General features: G+C 42.2%; 1 protein-coding gene across 2 annotated transcripts; it reads right to left on the bottom strand.

The window, feature by feature from the left end:
• Positions 1-281: 281 nt before the first annotated feature.
• LOC110532390 (gamma-aminobutyric acid receptor subunit delta) lies at positions 282-21,070 on the bottom strand. Of its 2 annotated transcripts, XM_021616261.2 has the most exons (9): positions 20,724-21,056; positions 9,074-9,189; positions 7,648-7,715; positions 6,870-7,090; positions 6,320-6,402; positions 4,619-4,756; positions 3,916-4,071; positions 1,672-1,883; positions 282-1,400 (listed from the first exon to the last, which is right to left on the bottom strand). In XM_021616261.2, exons 1-9 carry the CDS (start codon positions 20,789-20,791, stop codon positions 1,074-1,076), a joined length of 1,389 nt encoding a protein of 462 aa, XP_021471936.1. In that variant the 5' UTR covers positions 20,792-21,056; the 3' UTR covers positions 282-1,073. The 2 variants fall into 2 exon arrangements, with proteins under 2 accessions (XP_021471936.1, XP_021471937.1); XM_021616262.2 differs by lacking the exon at positions 9,074-9,189 and having other exon boundaries at positions 20,724-21,070.
• Positions 21,071-22,008: the final 938 nt, after the last annotated feature.

Below are 22,008 nucleotides of genomic sequence, written 5' to 3'. Positions count from 1 at the left end.
CCACACGGTACTGTTTCGGTTTGGGTTATTTCACGTATTCGTTTATTGTTTTTGGATTTCATAGTGTTCAGTGCCTTTCTTATTAAAATCGTCATGAACACTTACCACGCCGCATCTTGGTCCGATCCTTACTCCTCTTCAGACGAAGAGGAGGAAATCTGCCGTTACAAGTACATGTGATTGTAGATGTTCTCAAGACAATCGTGATAAACAACTGTTCTTAAACTTTAAGTAGAGGCATTAAAACTCCAAAGGGAAAATTTCCAGCTTGGAGACACCCAGGTAGTGGAGGAAGTCCTTTAATAATAATAATAATCAGGAAACAGGAAGACCTGGCAAGAGGAGATAAGATGCTCTGAAGCCCAAAACAAACTGGAGTGGAAAAACGGGTGGAATTATAAGAGGGAAAAAAAGAAGTGGGGAGTTGGGATGGTGAAAGGGGGGGCATCAACCATGCAGAATAATAGACTACACCTCATCTCATCATTATGAAGTTTGGACAGTTTCTTTTTTTCAACAGTTAGTCCATCCACAGATGTGTTTGTGAGTTAAGCAAATAGCAACTGTTGTGCGCATTTGTTTTCAGCAATGAGACATTAGCTTGCTGTGTATGTTGCTGGTGTGAGCAGAGTTCATACATGTGCGGTAATAGGACATAGCTGAACGTCAGTCCATTGCTGTGGCTTCGTGGGTAGCGATCAGTATTGAAAGGGATTAGAGCAGTAGGGGTAGGGTGGCTAGTGGAGGGTTTTGGAGATAAAAGCCTGTTTTTGGGTTATCATACAGTGAGCCTCACTCAGGATAAGACATCGGCGACCACTCAAGGCTCCATTGTACGTAACTTAGTTGTACTTCAGAACATGTCCATATACCTCATCTGATTTCGTTTGTCTATCTGCTATTTACTAGGTCCTTACTTCACCATATTACTGTATACATGAATACAGTTCTTCTTAAGGAAGCCTTGGTTACATCGGTGCCAATATATAAGTCACTGAATTCAAAGTGGCCCTTTTCCCCTATGTACGGTACACCCGTCCTTGGCGGTGATGCCTGTCTTTAGTCCTCCCAACTCACATTGTGTATGCCACCCAGTAGATCACATTGACGATGGCGAAGGTGGCTGGGAACACGGCCCTGGCGTAGACATCTATGGTGTCTGCTTGGAGAGGCTTACAAGCGCAACAACACTTAGAACAGCAACTACAGCACTTCTTCTCCTGTTCTCTCTCTACTGATGCTCTGGCCCCACGCCCCCTCCTATGCTCCACGTCCTCCTCGCTGGGGGTCTCGGCACCGGAGCGCTGTGGACGGCGGCTGGAGACCATCAGGCCCTGGTTCATTCCGGCCACAGACAGGGAAAAGAGCACCATGGCCTGCTTCCCATTCTTCACGATCGACTGAAGAAAAATATCAATAGAGAAAGGCTACAAGTCAATTCCTTCGTGAAGCATCTTTACCTCACACCAAAGGAACCCAAAGGAAAGCTTGCATGTTAATAATTCAAGTGCTTGCAGGTTCTTACTACCTTTTTTGCACTTATCGTGTCAACCCAATGTCCCTTGAACACTGTATGAACATTGAATGAATGTTGTGGTACAAATGGATCAAATAAGGAACGGGCATGGAACTAAACACCACAGGTTGGGGAGCGCTGTCCTCCCTTCTTACCTCTGAGCTCATCTTGTTGGCCTTGCTCTTGGCCTTCTCTTTGAGCCTGTAGTCAGCGTTGTAGTGAGCGAAGGCATACTCGATGAGCGCTGCGAACACAAACACGTAGCAGATCCAGAAGTACACGTCCAGCGCTTTGATGGCCGAGGCTCGAGGGAGAGACGAGCGGGCACTCACCATCAGAGTGGTCATGGTGAGCACAGTGGTGATCCCTTTATCAAAATATATATGGAAATTAAATATTTATTTTGAATAGAAAAGAGGTCCAGACTCAATCTTTGCAGTGAAATAAAAAAGTGAAAGATAAATAAATTCCATCTTGTTTAAGATTAAATTGTATTCCAATTATTTCACTGCCAAGATAGAGTACAAACCTTTTTTCTATTCATTACGGATTACTTTTTGGTCTACGCACCACAAACAACCTAAAATAAGAATCTACAACTAGAACTGTAACGAAGGTTTCACATTTTTCATTAATCAAATATGTTGTCATGTATATCACAACTATTAATATATGTCTCACTGATAATGCACTTTATTTCTTCAAGTTCTAGGGCAACATACAGTACCAGTCAATAGTTCGAACACACCTACTCATTCAAGGATTTTTCTTTATTTTTACTATTTTCTACATTATAGAATAATAGTGAAGACATCAAAACTATGAAATAACACATATGGAATCATGTAGTAACCAAAAAAGTGTTAATCAAATCAAAATTATTTTATATTTGAGATTCTTCAAAGTAGCCATCATTTGCTGTGATGACAGCTTTGTACACTCTTGGCACTCTCTCAACCAGCTTTACCTGGAATGCTTTACCAGTCTTGAAGGAGTGCCCACATATGCTGAGCACTTTCCCTTCACTCTGCGGCCAACTCATCCCAAACCATCTCAAGTGGGTTGATAGTCCCACTAAGCGCAAACCAGATGGGATGGCATATCACTGCAGAATGCTGTGGTTGCCATGCTGGATAAGTGTGCCTTGAATTCTAAATAAATCACTGACAGTCTCACGAGAAATGCATCCCTGCACCATCATACCATCTCCTCCATGCTTCACGGTGGGATCCACACATGCTGAGATCATCCGTTCACCTACTCTGCGTCTCACAAAGACACAACGATTGGAAACAAAAATCTTACATTTGGACTCATCAGACCAAAGGACAGATTTACACCTGTCTAATGTCCATTGCTCGTGTTTCTTGGCCCAAGCTAGCCTCTTCTTTGTATTGGTTTCCTTTAGTAGTGGTTTCTTTGCAGTAATTCGACCAGACAGGCCTGATTCACGCAGTCTCCTCTGAACAGTTTATGTTGAGATGTGTCTGTTATTTGAACTCTGTGAAGCATTTATTTGGGCTGCAATTTCTGAGGCTGGTAACTCTAATGAACTTATCCTCTGCAGCAGAGTTAACTCTGGGTCTTCCTTTCCTGTGACGGTCCTCATGAAATCCAGTTTCATCCTAGTGCTTGATGGTTTTTGCGACTGCAATTGAAAAAACCTTCAAAGTTCTTGAATTTTTCCAGATTGATTGACCTTCATGTCTTAAAGTCGTTTCTCTTTGCTTATTTGAGCTATTCTTGCCATAATATGGACCTGGTCTTTTACCAAATAGGGATATCTTCTGTATGCCACCCCTACCTTGTCACAACACAACTGATTGGCTCAAATATATTAAGAACTAAAGAAATTCCACAAATTAACTTTTAACAAGGCACACCTGTTAATTTAAATAAATTGGTTGAGAGAATAACAAGAGTGTGCAAAGATGTCATCAAGGCAAAGGGTGGCTACCTTGAAGCATCTGAATTTGTTTAACACTTTTTTGGTTACTACATGATTCCATATGTGTTATTCCATAGTTTTGATGTCTTCACTATTATTCTACAATGTAGAAAATAGTAAAAATTAAGAAAAACTCTTGAATGAGTAGGTGTGTCCAAACTTTTGACTAGTACTGTCTATTTTTCAATATACACGCAGACACATTCAGTTCACTTTCAATTATTCTTGCTGTCTCATTCATCTGTGTTTTCTTAACACTCATACAGTATCTCTTGTGGTAATGACTGGAGCGGAGTCAGTGGAATGGCATCAAATACATCAAACACATGGTTGCCAGGTGTTTGATGCCATTCCATTTGCTCCATTCTGGTCATTATTATGAGCTGTTGTCCCCTCAGTAGCCTCCACTGCACCAATATCACTAACAGAATACTCTTAACATGATACTAACCTAGGGATACACGAGCCGGGACTGCTGTTTGGCTTATCCAGAAGGACACCCAGGACATGGCGACCAATAGGATGGAGGGCATGTAGGACTGGATGATGTAGACGCCTCGGTTACGTCTCAACTGGAAGCGAAGGCTGAGGCGCGGAAAACGTCCGGCTTGGAGCAAAAAAGTAGACCAACATAAGCTATTCGATCAATCAGTCGATCAATCCAAATGATTTATAAAGCCCTTTTTATATCAACAATTGTCACAAAGTCCTACGGTAACCTGACAAGACCAATGCCCCAAAGAAGTTACAAGGAAAAAGTCTAGAAGGAAGAAACCTTGAGAGGAAACAGACTCAGGGGTGGGGGCACATCCTCCTGGCTGTACCATATTTCTCACTTGAAGAAGTCATAACATATAATCTACTCCCTTCCCCTCATAAGTCTCCTCTCCTAAATAACATGAGCCATTCTGTCTGTAAATAAAAAATACCCACAGAGGTGTCTGGGTTCAAAACATATTAGTTAAAAAATGATCTATAGGAGTCCTGGGGACTCCTACATGTTCAAAAGCATGGAGAGGCGCTGTACAGTGAAAGAGGCATATTTTTAGAGCTCTGTATATAAAAGTGAAGAGGAATCTCACAGACATCCCACTGGCTGTTCAGTACAGTAACCATGGTGATAGTGAAACGAGGATAGAGGGGTGGGGGCACACCAGATTTGAAGTTCATAGTCTCTGTGACAAATTTGTAGTCGATGATGGTGAACTGGGAGAGCTCCAGTTTGTCTAGTCCATGGATGTGTATCTGACTCTCACACCAGTGGTACACAATATCCTCTGAGGAGTAGCCGTCTGGAACAAACAGTCAAAAAACAAAAAGTTAACAAACAGTCAACAAACAAACATCCCAACAACAATGGAGTATTCGCCTTGCTTCTGGTACTCATTATACACAATATGGGAGTAAAATGGTTTCCTGTCCTGTTTCCTCTGTAGAGCAGGGTTGTTTAACTATGTCCCTGCAGAGCCACAGCATTTCATGTTTAGACCCTTAAGTTTATCAAGGGACTGTTTCAGACTTAGGAGATCAGGTGAGTGAATTACCTGGCCTAACAATTACAATAATCGATCACTGAACTACCAGGGAGAAAAGGAAACCACCTTCGAATTGGGAAATAAATAATTATGATGTAGACTATTGAGATCCATCCATTAAGAGTGCTAGGGAACATGACAGACTATTGGTATTGACTTCCACCCATCAAGAAGAGCGGTACATACACTACATGGCCAAAAGTATGTGGACACCTGCTGTCGAACATCTCATTCCAAAAATATGGGCATTAATATGGAGTTAGTCGCCCCTTTGCTGCTATAACCGCCTCCACTCTTATGGAAAGGCTTTCCACTAGATGTTGGAACATTTCTGAGGGGACTTCCATTCAGCCACAAGAGAATTAGTGAGATCGGGCACTGATGTTGGGCGATTAGGCCTGGCTCGCAGTTGGAGTTCCAATTCATCCCAAAGTTGTTCGATGGTGTTGAGGTCAGGGCTCTGCACAGGCCAGTCAAATTCTTCCACACCGATCTTGACAAACCATTTCTGTATGGACCTCACTTTGTGCACGGGGATATTGTCATGCTGAAACAGAAAAGGGCCATCCCCAAACTGTTGCCACAAAGTTAGAAGCACAGAATCGTTTAGAATGTCATTGTATGCTTTGGCATTAAAATGTAATTTCACTGGAACTAAGGGGCCTAGCCCAAACTATGAAAAACAGAAAACCCAGATTCGTCCATCAGACTGCTAGATGGTAAAGTGGGAAATATCACTCCAGAGAACACGTTTCCACTGCTCCAGAGTACAATGGCGGCGAGCTTTACACCACTCCAGCCGGTGCTTGGCATTGTGCATGGTGATCTTAGGCTTGTGTGTGGCTGTTCGGCAATGGAAACACATTTCATGATGCTCCCGACAAACAATTATTGTGCTGACGTTGCTTCCAAAAGCCGTTTGGAACTCGGTAGTCAGTGTTGCAACCAAGGACAGACGATTTTTACGCAATACATGCTTCAGCACTCGGCAGTCCAGTTCTGTGAGCTTATGTGGCCTGCTCCTAGATGTTTCCACTTCACAATAACAGCACTTACAGTTGACTGGGGCAGCTCTAGCAGGGCAGTAATTTGATGAACTGACTTGTTGGAAAGGTGGCATCCTATGACAGTGCCACGTTGAAAGTCACCGAGCTCTTCAGTACGGGACATTCTACTGCCAATGTTTGTCTATGGACATTGCATGCCTGTGTGCTCGCTTTTATACACCTGTCAGCAACGGGTGTGGCTAAAAGAACCAAATCCTCTAATTTGAAGGGATGTCCACATACTTTTGGCCATGTAATGTATAAATCCACTCACAGCTTTCTAAGTCCAGCATACACTCCTGCTCATCCATGGGGTACTTGGTCAGATCCATGTCACACGCCACAGTCGAGGTGATCCTGAGAGGAGAACAAGTAATTCAGTAAACAACCACATCAACCACAATGGTAACTTGACAAGGAACGGTAGGTTAAATGTCATTCTCACTTTGACATTATCATTTGGCATTATATAGCCTTAACATCAGGCTACGGCAAGTTATTAAGGGGCCTCTCCAACCCTCACACAATTTTCTTCTCTGCCTTGTCCCCATGCCTTCCATCTCTCCTACCCCTTTCATCCTTCTCCTCATCCTTTCCTACTCAATCTATGCTCCTTCCCCTCACACATTACCTTCACCCCCTCTCTCCCTCCTTTTATCTCTCTTCCACCCCCTCCACCTGCTTCCCCTCTCTGCCATCCCCCTCTCCCCCTCCATCTTCTCTCCTCCTCCTCCCTCCTCTTCCCTTAGCCCCTCAACCCTTCCCCCCACTCTTCTCCCCCCTCCTCCTAGTTCTCTTCACCCTCCTCCCTCTGCCCTTCTCACCGGCTGCTGTAAAGGATGACCCCATCAGGCTGCAAGCGAATCAGCTTGTTCTCCACAGTGACGTCGTGGAACCAGGCGGACTTAGCGTTGACAATGAAGGTGTCGGGCAGCCAGAGTTTATCCACAAAGCGGCTGTCCAGCCCCAGGGTCTTGTTGGTGTGGTTGTAGGACAGGCGGTCGTCCCGCCAGCTCTGCCGCAGGAAAATGGTCATGGTGTACTCCTGCCAAGAGGTCATACACGGTAACACACGGTAACACAAGAACAAGCATAAGCATATGCATATGCACAGGCAGATGCACACACAGACACAGACACAAAGGTACAAAGCTGAGCTCAGGGCATTTCCAACTCTGGTGTGAGAGAGTGGTGGATCACGGTGAGACTTAGGACAGTACTGTAACTAGGAGAATAGGAGATGGATAAAAGGCCTGTTTCAAAACTTTTCAAATGTGTCCTATATTACCTTCCTTGATCACTGATCTGAATAGTATTGGATAAAATCAACATAGGTTACAAGACTATTGCTTTTAACCAAACCAACCTGGTTGAATCTGTTGAATGCATCAAGGGAGGAAGGATGCATTTCATAAGAATTGAAACAGGGCCATGCATGCTCTTACTGAAAAGGGCAGGGTATCATTAACTTTTTAGAAACCCTATTGGCTGATGTGGATGACACATAAGTGGTAGTTTTCACATTTTTACTGGAACAGTACAGTAGCAGTGAAATATGGCAACCATTCTGTAGAAAGGCCTGCAGGTGAATTTACACTTTACCATGTTGGCTTCAGAGATGTGGTCAATACTGGCTACTTCAATAGCCATGGCAACATTCACAGGTGGGCCTGTGGGAAAAAAAAGTGAGAAAAGAAAATAATCCCTCCTTCCCTCGCTCCCTCCCTTCATCCATCCCTTCCCTCCTTCCCAAGGACACACTTAGACAAGGATCAAGGGCCACTTCCCCACTTAACATTGCTCTAAGTGAAGTGACATAGCACTGTGTACATTCATAAACATGACATTGGGGGTCTCATGGCCTTGCGCAGTGGTGAGTTTAGAAGTGCATACATAGCTAGCATGCTGTTGTAGTTTGCTCGATGATTAGCATAATTTGTGCTGCTGAGATCGTGGATACTTGAAGAAAATCTAGAGGGAGGGAGATCAGGATTACCGAAGCAGAACTGAAAGGCTATTTATACTGAACATTAAGGAATCATATATTACCATTCTCTGTCATTTAGTACTCATCCAATAACCATTTACGTCAAATTGTGTTCTGTAGCCATTATACTACCCACCATAGAGAGAGCAGTCATCAGCACTGACAAGTGGGAGGACAGTTAAAGTCAATGAAATTTAAAATAAATCCATAATCCCTCCGCCTGTCGCTAAAACCGAGCTCATTTTGACAAATGGCTCTTTGTGATAGGCCCAGTGTTCAACTTATTTGTATAGATTCTAGATGCCTATCGTAGCACCACTTTCCTTCAGATATGAAATGGTGAAGGGATGTGAGTTGAATAGACAGAGTAAGACCACACCAACTGATATTATTATTCTTCAATGGCCGAGTTTGGCTTTATGGTAGCTGTCTTACCACTTAGATGATATCTGAGGGAGATTTTACCTTATATTCTAGTATGTAAAATTGTTTGCTGTTGGCTGCAGTAGCCTTGTTGCTGGTTCACAAGGCCTGGCAAGGTGGTGGGGATTCTTATATCGACAATGTTTTTTCACCTCTGCTGACCTGAGTTAAGCTGTGAGGTTGAGAAATCTAATGCTGCGGACATTGGATATTTCACATTTGGCAGGCATTCTTAGCAAAGGCATTCTCCAGCAATGCTCCTTTCTTTTATTTAGCAATACTACACACGTCTTCAATTTCCAAAGCATAATTTCAATCTCTTCCTCAAACTCATCCTAACACTTAATTGCTTTTGTTTGTGATCTTTTGCATCATGTTCAATCGCAAAAACTTTTCATAGATTCAAAGCTATTATTTACATATGGGTAAATATGTCTTTAAACTAGGATTTAAAAATAAGTTAAAGCACTTTCTTGGGCGAAGTGGAATTTAATAAGATGAATACAGCATGATGAATTTGAAAATGCTTATACCCGGTTCCTGCTATGCTACGAATGGCTGTAAATGTGAGGGGGTGAAATGCAATCCAATGCCACAAGCAGTAGATCTCATACTCACCTCCTATCCCAGGGCGGAAATTTCGTGCATAGCCCTTCATTAACTCATCCAGATTAGGCAACCAGGATATTTGTATGTCTGAACCTACATAGTCCCCAATGTCACTCAGCTCGGCCCTATAGGGAACAAACACAGCACACTTGAGCTCTCTGCGTCCCCAGCACTGGAGAAGCATAGAAGGAAGAAAGCTAGAGAGGCAAAGATAGTAGTAAACAGGAGAAAGCTGCATTTTCATGTTGAACATAGCTTTGCAATCAAGATCGGTGGGCATGCAAAAAAATATATGGAAATAAAAACAATATGTTTACTGTTGACTGTAGAAAAGAGCAAACTTATCAAAATAATACATTTTTACACCGTGCCTATTATCCAGTAGGGATTTTGGAATAATGGACAAAGCTATCTAATTCAAGAGATTCATGTAAACCCTTGCATCTTGGAGCCGTACTCATAAAGCGTCTCAGTGGGAGTGTAGATCTAGGATTAGGTCCTATCTATGTAATCTTGCCTATGTTATCCTATTCAAAATTATATAAAAGGCTAAACTGATCCTAGATCAGCACTCCTACTCTGACCCTGATATTCTATGTGCTGCTTACTGACAGCACAAAGTGCACACATAAACAGACCACCAGGAGGCAGAGTTCTCTACTAAGAAGGCTCACTGTGTGCACTGTTGGGACTGATGGACTAATGAGACACCGAGCCAAGACAGTCTCATTCTGACTGATCCAATTTACTATATGGTGTATTCAGTGGCATGAGATGTTTAAAACGTTGCAGATAGATATGTCATTAAGAGAGAAACAATTCCTTATTCTACCAGACTGACAATCTTATTGATATATGTTCTAATGCATGTCTATTTGAATAACGCTTTGGAACATTGCACCCTCCTGAACAAAAGAGACAAGAGAGAGTATTGTAAGAAGACAGACAGCACACAGAACATGCAGAGGTGATTTATCAACAACATTCAAACGAATGAAGCCCTTTTAATATTACTCCTTGTTCATTTGTCATTACATAGTAACTTAAACATACCCATAAAATAAACCTGCCACTTTTTTATTTTGTCTTTTAAAACCATTGAATGTATGTTTGTGGATGTGTTTTTAGAGTAATGAACTAGGCTAAGTATGACTGATGGCTGTAATCTATCACTAACCTAATTAGCGGTGTCTAAATTCAGAGGTAACTGTTACCTTCACAAACTCAAAATGTGCTGAACATGTGAGGTCAAATAGAAATGCGGTTGTGCAGACCATATGCCAAAATCCAAAGAAATTTGGTACACATGCTCAGGGATGTGAGTGTAGCTGACCTGTAGAGTATGGCTTCTGTTTGGATGCATGGTGGCAAAGTTGGACCGGACAAAAATGTATGCAAGTGCATTGGCTCATAGTGGACATATTGTTATCAAATAAAATAAAATGTTATTGGTCACATATACAGTGGCTTGCGAAAGTATTCACCCCCTTGGCATTTTTCCTATGTTGTTGCCTTACAACCTGGAATTAAAATAGATTTTTGGGGGATTTGTATCATTTGATTTACACAACATGCCTACCACTTTGAACATGAAACAAACAAGAAATAACACAAACAAAAACTGAAAACTTGAGCGTGCATAACTATTCACCACCCCCCCCCCCCCCCCCCCCCCCCCTTTCTAGAGACACCTTTTGCAGTAATTACAGCTGCAAGTCTCTTGGGGTATGTCTCTATAAGCTTGGCACATCTAGCCACTGGGATTTTCACCCATTCTTCAAGGCAAAACTGCTACAGCTCCTTCAAGTTGGATGGGTTCCGCTGGTGTTCAGCAATCTTTAAGTCATACCACAGATTCTCAATTGGATTGAGGTCTGGGCTTTGACTAGTCCATTCCAAGATATTTAAATGTTTCCCCTTAAACCACTCGAGTGTTGCTTTAGCAGTATGCTTAGGATCATTGTCCTGCTGGAAGGTGAAACTCCATTCCAGTCCCAAATCTCCTTAAGACTGAAACAGGTTTCCCGAAAGAATTTCCCTGTATTTAGCGCCATCCATCATTCCTTCAATTCTGACCATTTTTCCAATCCCTACCGATGAAAAACATGGTGTTCTCGGGGTGATGAGATATGTTGGGTTTGTGCCAGACATAGCATTTTCTTTGATGGCCAAAAAGCTCAATTTTAGTCTCATCTGACCAGAGTACCTTCTTCCATATGTTTGGGGAGTCTTCCACATGCCTTTTGGCGAACCCCAAACGTGCTTTCTTATTTTTTTCTTGAAGCAATGGCTATTTTCTGGCGTAAAGCCCAGCTTTGTGGAGTGTAAGGCTTATAGTGGTCCTATAGACAGACACTCTTATTTCCGCTGTGGAGCTTTGCAGCTCCTTCGGGGTTATCTTTGGTCTCTTTGTTGCCTCTCTGATTAATGCCCTCCTTGCCTGGTCCGTGAGGTCTCTTGCAGGTTTGTTGTGGTACCATATTCTTTCAATTTTTTAATAATGGATTTAATGGTGCTCCGTGGGATGTTCAAAGTGTCAGATATTTTTTTATAACCCAACCCTGATCTGTACCTCTCCACAACTTTGTCCCTGACCTGTTTGGAGAGCTCCTTGGTCTTCATGGTGCCGCTTGCTTGATGGTTGCCAACTCTGGGGCCTTTTGGAACAGGTGTATATATACTGAGATCATGTGACACACCAGATCTTATTTAGGGGCTTCATAGCAAGGGGTTAAATACATGTGCGCGCACCACTTTTTGTTTTATTTGTTTTTGAATTATTAACAACAACAAAAAATTCACCAATTTGGACTATTTTGTGTATGTCCATTACACGAAATTCAAATAAACATCCATTTAAATTACATGTTGTAATGCAACAAAATAGGAAAAACGCCAAGGGGGATGAATACTTTTGCAAGGCACTGTACATGGTTAACAGATGTTAATGCGAGTGTAGCGAAATGCTTGTGCTTCTAGTTCCAAAAGTGCAGTAATATCTAACAAGTAATCTAACAATTCCCAACAACTACCTAATACACACAAATCTAAAGGGATGGAAGAAGAATATGTACATATAAATACATGGATGATCGATGGCTGAGCGGCATAGGCAAGATGCAATAGATGGTATAAGATGCGTAATGAGGTGAGTAATGTATGACATGTAAACATTATTAAAGTGCCATTGTTTAAAATGACTAGTGAGCCTCTGTAGGCAACAGCCTCTCTGAATTAGTGATTGCTGTTTAGCAGTCTGATGGCCTTGAGATAGAAACGGTTTTTCAGTCTCTCGGTCCCAGCTTTGATGCACCTGTACTGACCTCGCCTTCTGGATGGTAGTGGGGTGAACATGCTGTGGCTCAGGTGGTTGTTGTCCTTGATGATCTTTTTGGCCTTCCTGTGGCATCGGGTGCTATAGGTGTCCTGGAGGGCAGGTAGTTTGCCCCCAGGTGATGTGTTGTGCAGACCGCACCACCCTCTGGAGAGCCTTGCGGATTGAGGGTGGTTCAGTTGCGGTACCAGGCAGTGATACAGTCCGACAGGATGCTCTCAATTGTGCATCTGTAAAAGTTGTGCCTTCTTCACCACACTGTCTGTGTGGTTGGACCATTTCAGTTTGTCTGCGATGTGTACACCGAGGAACTTAAAACTTTCCACCTTCTCCACTACTGTCCCGTCGATGTGGATAGGGGGGCTCTCCCTCTGCTGTTTCCTGGAGTTCACGATCATCTCCTTTGTTTTGTTGATGTTGAGTGAGAGGTTGTTTTCCTGACACCAAACTCCGAGTGCCCTCACCTCCTCCCTGTAGGCTGTCTAGTCGTTGTTGGTTATCAAGCCCACTACTGTTATGTCGGCTGCAGACTTGATGATTGAGTTGGAGGCGTGCATGGCCATGGAGTCATGGGTGAACAGGGAGTACAGGAGGGGTCTGAGCACACACACTTGTGAGGCCCCAGTGTTGAGGGTCAGCGAAGTGTAGCTGTTTCTCAACTTCACCACCTGGGGGCGGCCCTTCAGAAAGCCCAGGACCCAATTGCACAGGGCGGGGTTGAGACCAAGGGCCTCAAGCTTAATGATGAGCTTGGAGGGTACTATGGTGTTGAATGCTGAGCTGTAGTCAATGAACAGCATTCTTACATAGGTATTCCTCTTGTCCAGATGGGATAGGGCTGTGTGCAGTGTGATGGCGATTGCATCGTCTGTAGACCTGCTGGGGCGGTACGCAAACTGAAGTGGGTCTAGGGTGGCAGGTAAGGTGGAGGTGATATGATCCTTGACTAGTCTCTCAAAGCATTTGATGATGACAGAAGTGAGTGCTACGGGGTGAGAGTCATTACGTTCAGTTATCTTTGCCTTCTTGGGTACAGGAACAATGGTGACCATCTTGAAGCATGTGGGGACAACAGACTGGGTTAGGGAGCAATTTAATATGTCGGTAAACACACCAGCCAGCTGGCCTGGGCATGCTCTGAGGACGCGGCTTGGGATTCTATCTGTGCCAGCAGCTTTGCGAGGGTTAACAAGTTTAAATGTCTTACTCGCGTTGGTCACGGAAAAGGAGAGGGAGGGTGCGCAGTCCTTGTTAGTGGGCCGTTTCGGTGGCACTGTATTATCCTCAAAGCAGACAAAGAAAGTGTTTAGTTTGTCTGGAAGCAATACGTTGGTGTCCGTGACGTGGCTGGTTTTCTTTTTGTAGTCCGTAATTGCCTGTAGACCCTGCCACGTACGTCACGTGTCTGAGCCGTTGAATTGCGGCTCAGACTTGCTCGCGCAAGTGCTGCAATCAATATGCTGATAGAACTTTGGTGACCATGTTCTCAAATTTGCTTTGTTAAAATCCCCAGCTACAATAAATGCAGCCTCAGGATATATGGTTTCCAGTTTACATAATGTCCAGTGAAGTTCCTTGAGGGCATCTGCTCATGGTATCTGCTTGAGGGGGTATATACACAGCTGTGATGATAACTGATGAGAATTCTCTTGGGAGATAATATGGTCGGCATTTGTTTGTGAGGAATTCTAGGTCAGGTGAAGAGAAGGACTTGAGTTCCTGTATGTTTTTATGATTACACCATTAATCATTAATCATGAAACATACACCCCCGCCCTTCTTCTTCCCAGAGAGATGTTTATTTCTGTCGGTGCGACGCATGAAGAAACCCATGGCTGTACCGACTCCGACATCATATCCCAAGAGAGCCATGTTTCTGTGAAACAGAGAATGTTACCATCTCTGATGTCACCCTGGAAGGCAACCCTTGCCCTAATTTCATCCACCTTGTTGTCTGGAGACTGGACATTGGCGAGTAGTATACTCGGAAGCGGTGGGCGGTGAGCATGCCTTCAAAGCCTGACCAGGAGGCCACTCCGTCTACCTCGTCTGCAGCGACGTTGTTTTGGATCGAGCTCTGCGATTAGATCCAATGTCCTGGGTGGAGGTCCGAACAAAGGATCCGCTTCGGGAAAGTTGTATTACTGGTCGTAATGTTGGTAAGTTGATGTCGCTCTTATATCCAATAGTTCTTCCCGGCTGTATGTAATAACTTTTAAGATTTTCTGGGCTAACAATGTAAGAAATAATCTATAAAAAAACGAAATACTGCATAGTTTCCTAAGGCCTCGAAGCGAGGCAACCATCTCTGTCGGCATCATCTTTTCACAGAGAAGAGAACCGCCCTATTGTTAGAGCTAGAGTCCTGGAAGAAGACCTTTAAAGTAGTCAACATCATTCAAAATGGTTCAAAATACTTTAAAAGCATATTGCATTATTTGTTCATTGTTGCGTTCTGATATTTGACAACTGTGGTAAGAAGTACAGAACTAGCTTATCTTAGGGCAATGTGTCCAATTTGTCCTGATGGTGGCACTATGGGGCCAAAGCTTGCAGGTATATTTCCAACTGGTATGCTATAGATATTGGAATATCCAAGAGGTGCCTCCCTTTGTGGCCATCCTCTTCGGAAACTATGTGTTCTAACTTAATAACCTAACTGATAAAGAGATGGGACCTATTTAAAGCTGTTGTAGGTCTACCTGTAGTAACTCCAGTGCAGTGTATAGCACAACAGGATACACATTATGCATGCAGTAAAGGAAATGTGATGTCATTAAATGCTAATGGTGCAGAGCATTTGATTGGTCTCAAGGGGGTTTCTTTAAACATGCTAGGCCTGCTCTCACCCCTCCAAACTCTGTTATAACAGTTCAAAGTCAATTTCCCGCTCATGTTGTTCCTCTTAGTCTTTTATTTTGGTTCATTAACAGGATCTCCAGAGGCCCTGTTTCGCTAACCGTCTGTTTACGAGCTAACACACTGGGTATGTCCGAAATGGCACACTATTCCCTACACATTGCACTACTTTTTGACATGGTTTGTGCACTATAAAGGGAATAGGGAGCCATTTCAGATACATTCACTGAGTGCTGAGGTGAAAGAGACGAAACACAAAAGGAGCAGCTTTTCTTCCCACAGATTTAATAAATAAATAAAAAACAAAGTAAAAAAAAGCCTTGTAATGTAGCCCCAGCTCTAACAAGAGTAATTAGCTTCCTACAATGACATCAATTTGTACCTGAGAACAGAGAAGAGAACCGCACTAGCACTAGTCATCCTTGCGTAGCCCTATATTGTTAATGTTGTAAATCCTGAATGTGAAAGCACGTAAAGCTAGCTAATTAAATCTACAGCCTTTTAAATGCCAATCAGTAGAGAATGAAATGGTGGCATTGCACAGATACAAGATCTGTCATTTCCAACCTTGATTAGACAAATGAATTCCCTGCAGCCTCTCTAAGGTGAAAGTTCTCTCTGCACACTGTGGTCTTTCCATCACAAACCCAGTGTAGTGTAACTGTGCTCCCACAGTCATTTGGCTAGAACATATCTGGACCCCTCAGCAATAGCATCTGCTTGATATGCACATATGGAGCATGCATTAAGGACATACTAAGGTCATCTAGCCTAAGGGGCCGCCCATGTCTTACAGTAGGGCATAAGAGAGGTCACTGACTATGCAACTGCTACCCCACTAAGCTAACAAGATTAAATGCTACCTCACATTGTGATATTTGTGATACTTCCAGTGTACTGCAACAATCATCTGTTTTAAATGCAGATATGTTCTACCTGGTTAAATAAAGGTGAAATGAAAAATAAATTAAATTAAAATAAAATAAATAAATAAATAGTAGGCCTAGGCCCAGTGTGGGTAAAATAAACTGCTCTACAGGACACACATTATATGAGAACGTAATCATAAGTCGTAATATTTCATTAAAACAACAAAAATGTATCCCATAAAAATGTGAGATCACGTTGCAGTGAAATTTGTGTGCTATTTCAAAATCTGTTCCTTCTTAGAGTGAAGAGAATTTATCCAGTAAGTGGCTTACTTCTAAGGCGTATCACCCCCAAGGCTATAGTGCATGTCACCTGGATCCAGATTTATTAACAGCGGTGACTCACACCAAAGGTAGTGAGATATTGTGCCAGTACGAATCTGGCTTATTTTGTAAAAAACATGTCAAAACACAACGTCAAGTAGCAACACAATTAATAGTTTAGTAGGCCAGGGAAAAATAATGATAAAAAAAGGATGGATTATGAAAAAGTGTAAAGCTATTTTCAAATAGTAATAAACTGACAGTAGAAATACTGTCAAATGTTGATTTCTCTCGGAGCAGGGTAAATTACACTTGGATAGAGTGAAAAGCATGCATAATGCATACCAGAGATGGTAACAAGGTAACTACTACAAATACATGGAGAGAAAGAGAAGAGGCACTATCAGATTGTTATTCCAAAACACTCACACATTAAATATGTGAAGGATCGTATGTTGGGGGAAAAAATGCTAATGAATCACGATCATGAGGACAATATATTATATATTTGATTTGATATCTTCATTAGAAACACACACATCTCAGAAAAGCCTGTGAAAGATCACCGTCTAATAACAATTACACCCTCTGGTGGTATGTGTTGTCAGGAGTGGTAGGAGGGCTACCAGGTTGATTGATTTTATTTGCCAGTACGTACACAACATTGTACAACCTTTTGACCTGGGACACATTGCAACACTTTGCAATCCTGTGTAACTGAACATACTGTCAAGTACTTCTAGAAGTAGTGGGTGAAGGAGTCAGGCGCAGAGAGCAGGGTAGTTGATATGTGGAATGTTTATTCCCAAAACAACAGTGTCGGTCAACGCCACACACACGGGCGCAATAAGACCCAGTCCAAAATAACAGGACGAAACGGTTCGAGAACAAAATACTTCCACAGAAATCACACACCTCAAAAAACAGAAAACAAGCCCGCACAAAAGCTGGCGGGCCAACCGGGTTTAAATAGCCCAAAACCAAAACCTAAACAAGAAACAGGTGCAACTAATCAGACAAAACTACAACGACCACCGCCGAGCGACGCCCGAACATGAAGAGGCACCATCTTCGGCGGGATTCGTGACACATACGTCAACAGTTTACTGTTTAGAGACTGTTTCAATGACAGATCCAGGATGTGTGTCACTCTAATATCACCCACTCTGCCATACTGGCTGTGGCAACTTACAAAATAATTAAACTGTTCAGTCAATTCACAGACAGTATTGAGATAAGTTCACTTGCTTTGTTTGCTCACATACAGAGCCTTCGGAAAATATGTGCTTAGGTTTGTTGTCCTATTGGAAGGTTAATCTTCGCCCCAGTCTGAGGTCCTGAGTGCTCTGGAGCAGGTTTCCATCAAGGATCTCTCTGTACTTTGCTCCGTTCATCTTTGTCTCGATCCTGACTAGTCTCTCAGTCCCTGGCGCTGAAAAACATACATACAGCATGATGCTGCCACCAACATTCTTCACCGTAGGGATGATGCCTGGTTTCCTCCAGACCTGACGCTTGGCATTCAGGCCAAAAAGTTCAATCTTGGTTTCATCAGACCAAAGAATCTTGTTTCTCATGGTCTGAGAGTCTTTGGGTGCCTTTCGGCAAACTCCAAGTGGGCTGTCATGTGCCTTTTACTGAGGAGCGGCTTCCATCTGGCATCTCTACCATAAAGGCCTGATTGGTAGAGTGCTGCAGAAATGGACGTCCTTCTGGAAGGTTCTTCCATCTCCACAGGGGACCTCTATAGCTCTGTCAGAGTGACCATCGGGTTCTTGGTCACCTCCCTGACCAAGACACCTTCTCTCCCGATTGCTCAGTTTCTAGGAAGAGTCTTGGTGGTTCCAAACTTCTTCCATTTAAGAATGATGGAGGCCACTGTGTTCTTGGGGACCTTCAATGCTGCAGAAATTTTTTGGTACCCTTCGCCAGATCCCTAGTGGAGCAGTGGTCTAAGGCAATGAGAATCAGTGCTAGAGGCATCACTACAGACTCTGGATGGATTCCAGGCTATATCACAACCAGCCATGATTGGGAGTCCCATTGGGAGTCCCTGCGTCATCAAGGTTAGGGATTTAGCCGCGGTAGACCGCCATTGTAAATACAAATTTGTTCTTAATTAACTGACTTGCCTAGTTAAATAAAGCTTTAATAAAAATAAATAAAAATAAAAGATCTGTGCCTCCACACAATCCTTTCTCTGAGCTCTATGGACAATTCCTTCAACCTCATGGCTTGGTTTTTGATCTCACATGCACTGTGTCATGACTCTTCTGGGAGGATCCCAAGATCAGGTTACAGTGGATCAGCGTTCAATAGGGCCCTCTAAACCGCAGAAGGGGGGGGGGATGGATGTGGGGGTTTTATGACACCTCAAGTGATCGTAAATTGTAGGCAGTAGACAATTCCTTTTGAATTCTAGTAGGGTGAATTGAATGTCAATTTGTTAGAGAAGAGGTTTCCGCCCAAAACTTCAACATCAAACAATGGACATTGGGACAATTTATTTCAACATCCAAATGTTGGGAATGATGAGAGATGGAATATGGAAAATGTATGTATATTTTGTGATGACATTAAAATGGTTATAAAGACATTATAATGAAAACATTGTAACTTGAAGAGCTTTAACACTGTGTACAACCGTAACTAGCCACGCCCCAGGGAGCCCATAGAGTGTGTCAGCATGACGTAAGTGCCCCCTTTTTACCCAAGGGTATAAACATTTTGAATTAAGAATGAACACAAGAATGAACACACGCTGCAGCGAGGTCTACGATAGTCACAACCCCCTGGAACACAACACGAGGTTGAACAAGACAAATCATGTCCAATCAATTGAATTTACCACAGGTGGACTCCAATAAAGTTGTAGAAACATCTCAAGGATGATCAGTGGAATCGGGATGCACCTGTGCTCAATTTCGAGTCTCATAGCAAAGGGTCTGAATACTTATTTAAATAAGGTATTTCTGTTTAGTTTTTTTATAAATTTGCTTTATACAAACCTGTTTTTGCTCTGTCACTATGGGGTACTGTGTCTAGATTGCTGAGAAAAAAATATTTTATCAATTTTAGATGAAGGCTGTTAATGTAACAAAATGTGGGAAAAATCAAGGTCTCTGAATACTTTCCAAAGGCATTGTATTTATATATGTTTACTCACAAATTTGATTTAAACAGTGATTGGACAGAGACTGGGTTTCTTATCTTTTGACATTATAATACAATAACCTTGTGTTAACAAGACTTTACATCAAGTTACTATTATGCCATAACAATGCAATGACTCTAATAACAGCATTGATTAAAAACATGTTGTTCCATAACTCTTTAGTAATTGCATAGTATTTGCATTGACATTGCATAGTTATTTTGGGATTGACTGGTTTTTGTAAGTACTGTACAAGAGTGTATATAGGGATTGTTCCTTGTTCCACTTGTGTTATAACAAAGAGCACTCAATTTTATTACAATGCAATTACAAATCAGTTACAAAATGACTATGTAACAACATGTTGTTATTATAATCTCATTGTTATTAACAACTCATTTTAAGCAATGCAATTATTGAAATTAAACAAATAATTAGTTTTAAACTGAAGTATGCTGAACACCACATGATACTTGACCTCAATTCAATGGGCCTACAAGTTATGGTGTGACATTGTACCCAAATATTTCACACATGATATAATGTTACATTATTTACCACATATCCACTATTGATTGAGCCTCTATCTCTATCTTTAATATGACCTTATGATCAGCAGGTCTACTGTATGTTGATGATGGGTCCCACAGCACTTCAACTGTACAGTCACTGCTCGAAAGCTATGTGGGCGTTGAGTAGGCTGTTCCTCTGCTATTGCAGATACATCCTCAGGTTTTAGAATTCATTAATAATCAGTTCATTTTACGCAAATTGGACCAATCCAGAAAATGTAGGTTAGGAATTCGTTTCCATCGAAAAATGATCTAGGCTAAATTAGAAACAGATGCTATGGCCTCAATGTGCTCTAAATCTAAATCCAACTAAAAACTGAATTTGCAGAAATTCACTAAACGCTTTGAGGGTACTCTAAACGGCCAGTAGTATATGTTATAGGATAAATCAGAACATCGCAACAGCTGACCTACAACATACGCACAAATTATTTTTGAACGAAACAATTGGCTCCAATTCAATAATATACGCTATTCACATAAAACCCGAGTACATTTTATGGGAAGGTCTTCTCTGTAACACTAGTCAAAAAATATATAATCTTACCTGGTGAAAATGTTGCCCCTGATATTCAAGAGGGCAAGGTTCGCCAACATGAAAGTTAACATCTCCATTTTTATGGCTGGCCAAAGTTCCCAGAACCAAAACCTATCAAAAAACCGAAGGGGCTCACACAGACTGCGTTCCTACGGTCCCATAATGCGGAGGAAGATCGGAATAAAGTAATTTGTTGTGATGACCCATGTTCTGCTCACACACGCGCGCCTGGCTTCCTCCCTGTCCTGGCCCAGCACACAGAACGCACGGTGTCAACTCGTTGGTCAGACCACAACAGTCGATTACTGGAGCGCACTCTTGCACTCCACTTTCGCAGCACTGGCTCGAGAGAGATAGGACCACACTAATCTCTCTCACTGCGTTGCTATAAGCAACGTCAGATTAAATCGTCCTCATGGAAACGCTGTCTCCAATGTAAACCCAAGGCGCGAAAAAAGAAGACACCGATATTATGTAATGGATTTGATCAACTGTTATTTATTCAACTTGTATCTTAATAAACGTGTATATATTATTGTCATCTGCACATTCATCTGCACATTCATCTGCACATCCTATTCATTTCAGTTGTTACACCAAAACGTAAACGTAAAAGTATTTTCATATCAATGCACCTGCCCTGGTTTCATTTTCATTTGCTTCACCCAAGGAAGAAAGGAGCAAGTGACTCTGTCCTTGCTCTCGCAAGTGACTCTGTCCTTGCTCTCCTCTCCTGGTGGCACTATTCCACTTGTAAAGGGCAGTTATCTGCTTTGCCATTCTGTAAGGTCGCATGCCTTGCCTTTTCCCTCGTGGGTCAGTTGCTCTTTTTCTTTAAGGCCTTTGTGCATAGTGACATAGATTAGAATCACAATTAGGAGTTATGAGACATCTTTTTGTAAGGACTATGTAAAAATGTCTTTCTGCATACATAATCTACATACACCTGGCAAAAAGAATTAGCAAAAACCTCAAGATTTTGTCTTTCTTTTCCTCCCTACTTGCATTTCAAACCCTGAGAAAAAAACTGCTGAGCTGGGGTTGATTTATATCAGTCCAGAAAAAGCACATGTAAGATGTTTCATTATAATCTTCCAGAATAACAGAATATATTCTTCGATGTGGGACATCAGCATTTAACACCTCAGCTTCCCTTTTTGTTTGTTTCACGGTCCTATGACACAGAACGCAGTCTTCTAACACATGTTTACTCAGTTAAACGTATATAATCAATGGATGTCAAAACAAAATGGGTGAATAGTCTCACTCCAATGATATCATTATTTGAATTTCA

Source organism: Oncorhynchus mykiss, chromosome 9 (genome assembly GCF_013265735.2).
Source record: "Oncorhynchus mykiss isolate Arlee chromosome 9, USDA_OmykA_1.1, whole genome shotgun sequence".
Lineage (NCBI taxonomy): Eukaryota > Metazoa > Chordata > Actinopteri > Salmoniformes > Salmonidae > Oncorhynchus > Oncorhynchus mykiss.
This window is presented reverse-complemented; position numbering and strand designations above follow the sequence as displayed.

Bases quoted from the DNA above. Each gene is read 5' to 3' on its own strand.
- LOC110532390 (XM_021616261.2), bottom strand. From the start codon at position 20,791: ATGGAGATGTTAACTTTCATGTTGGCGAACCTTGCCCTCTTGAATATC. The intron at 7,091-7,647 runs GTAAAGTGTAAA...ACCTCTTGGCAG, and splicing joins ACATCTCTGAAGCCAACATG to GAGTACACCATGACCATTTT. The intron at 6,403-6,869 runs GTGAGAAGGGCA...TTCTCCTCTCAG, and splicing joins GTCATCCTTTACAGCAGCCG to GATCACCTCGACTGTGGCGT.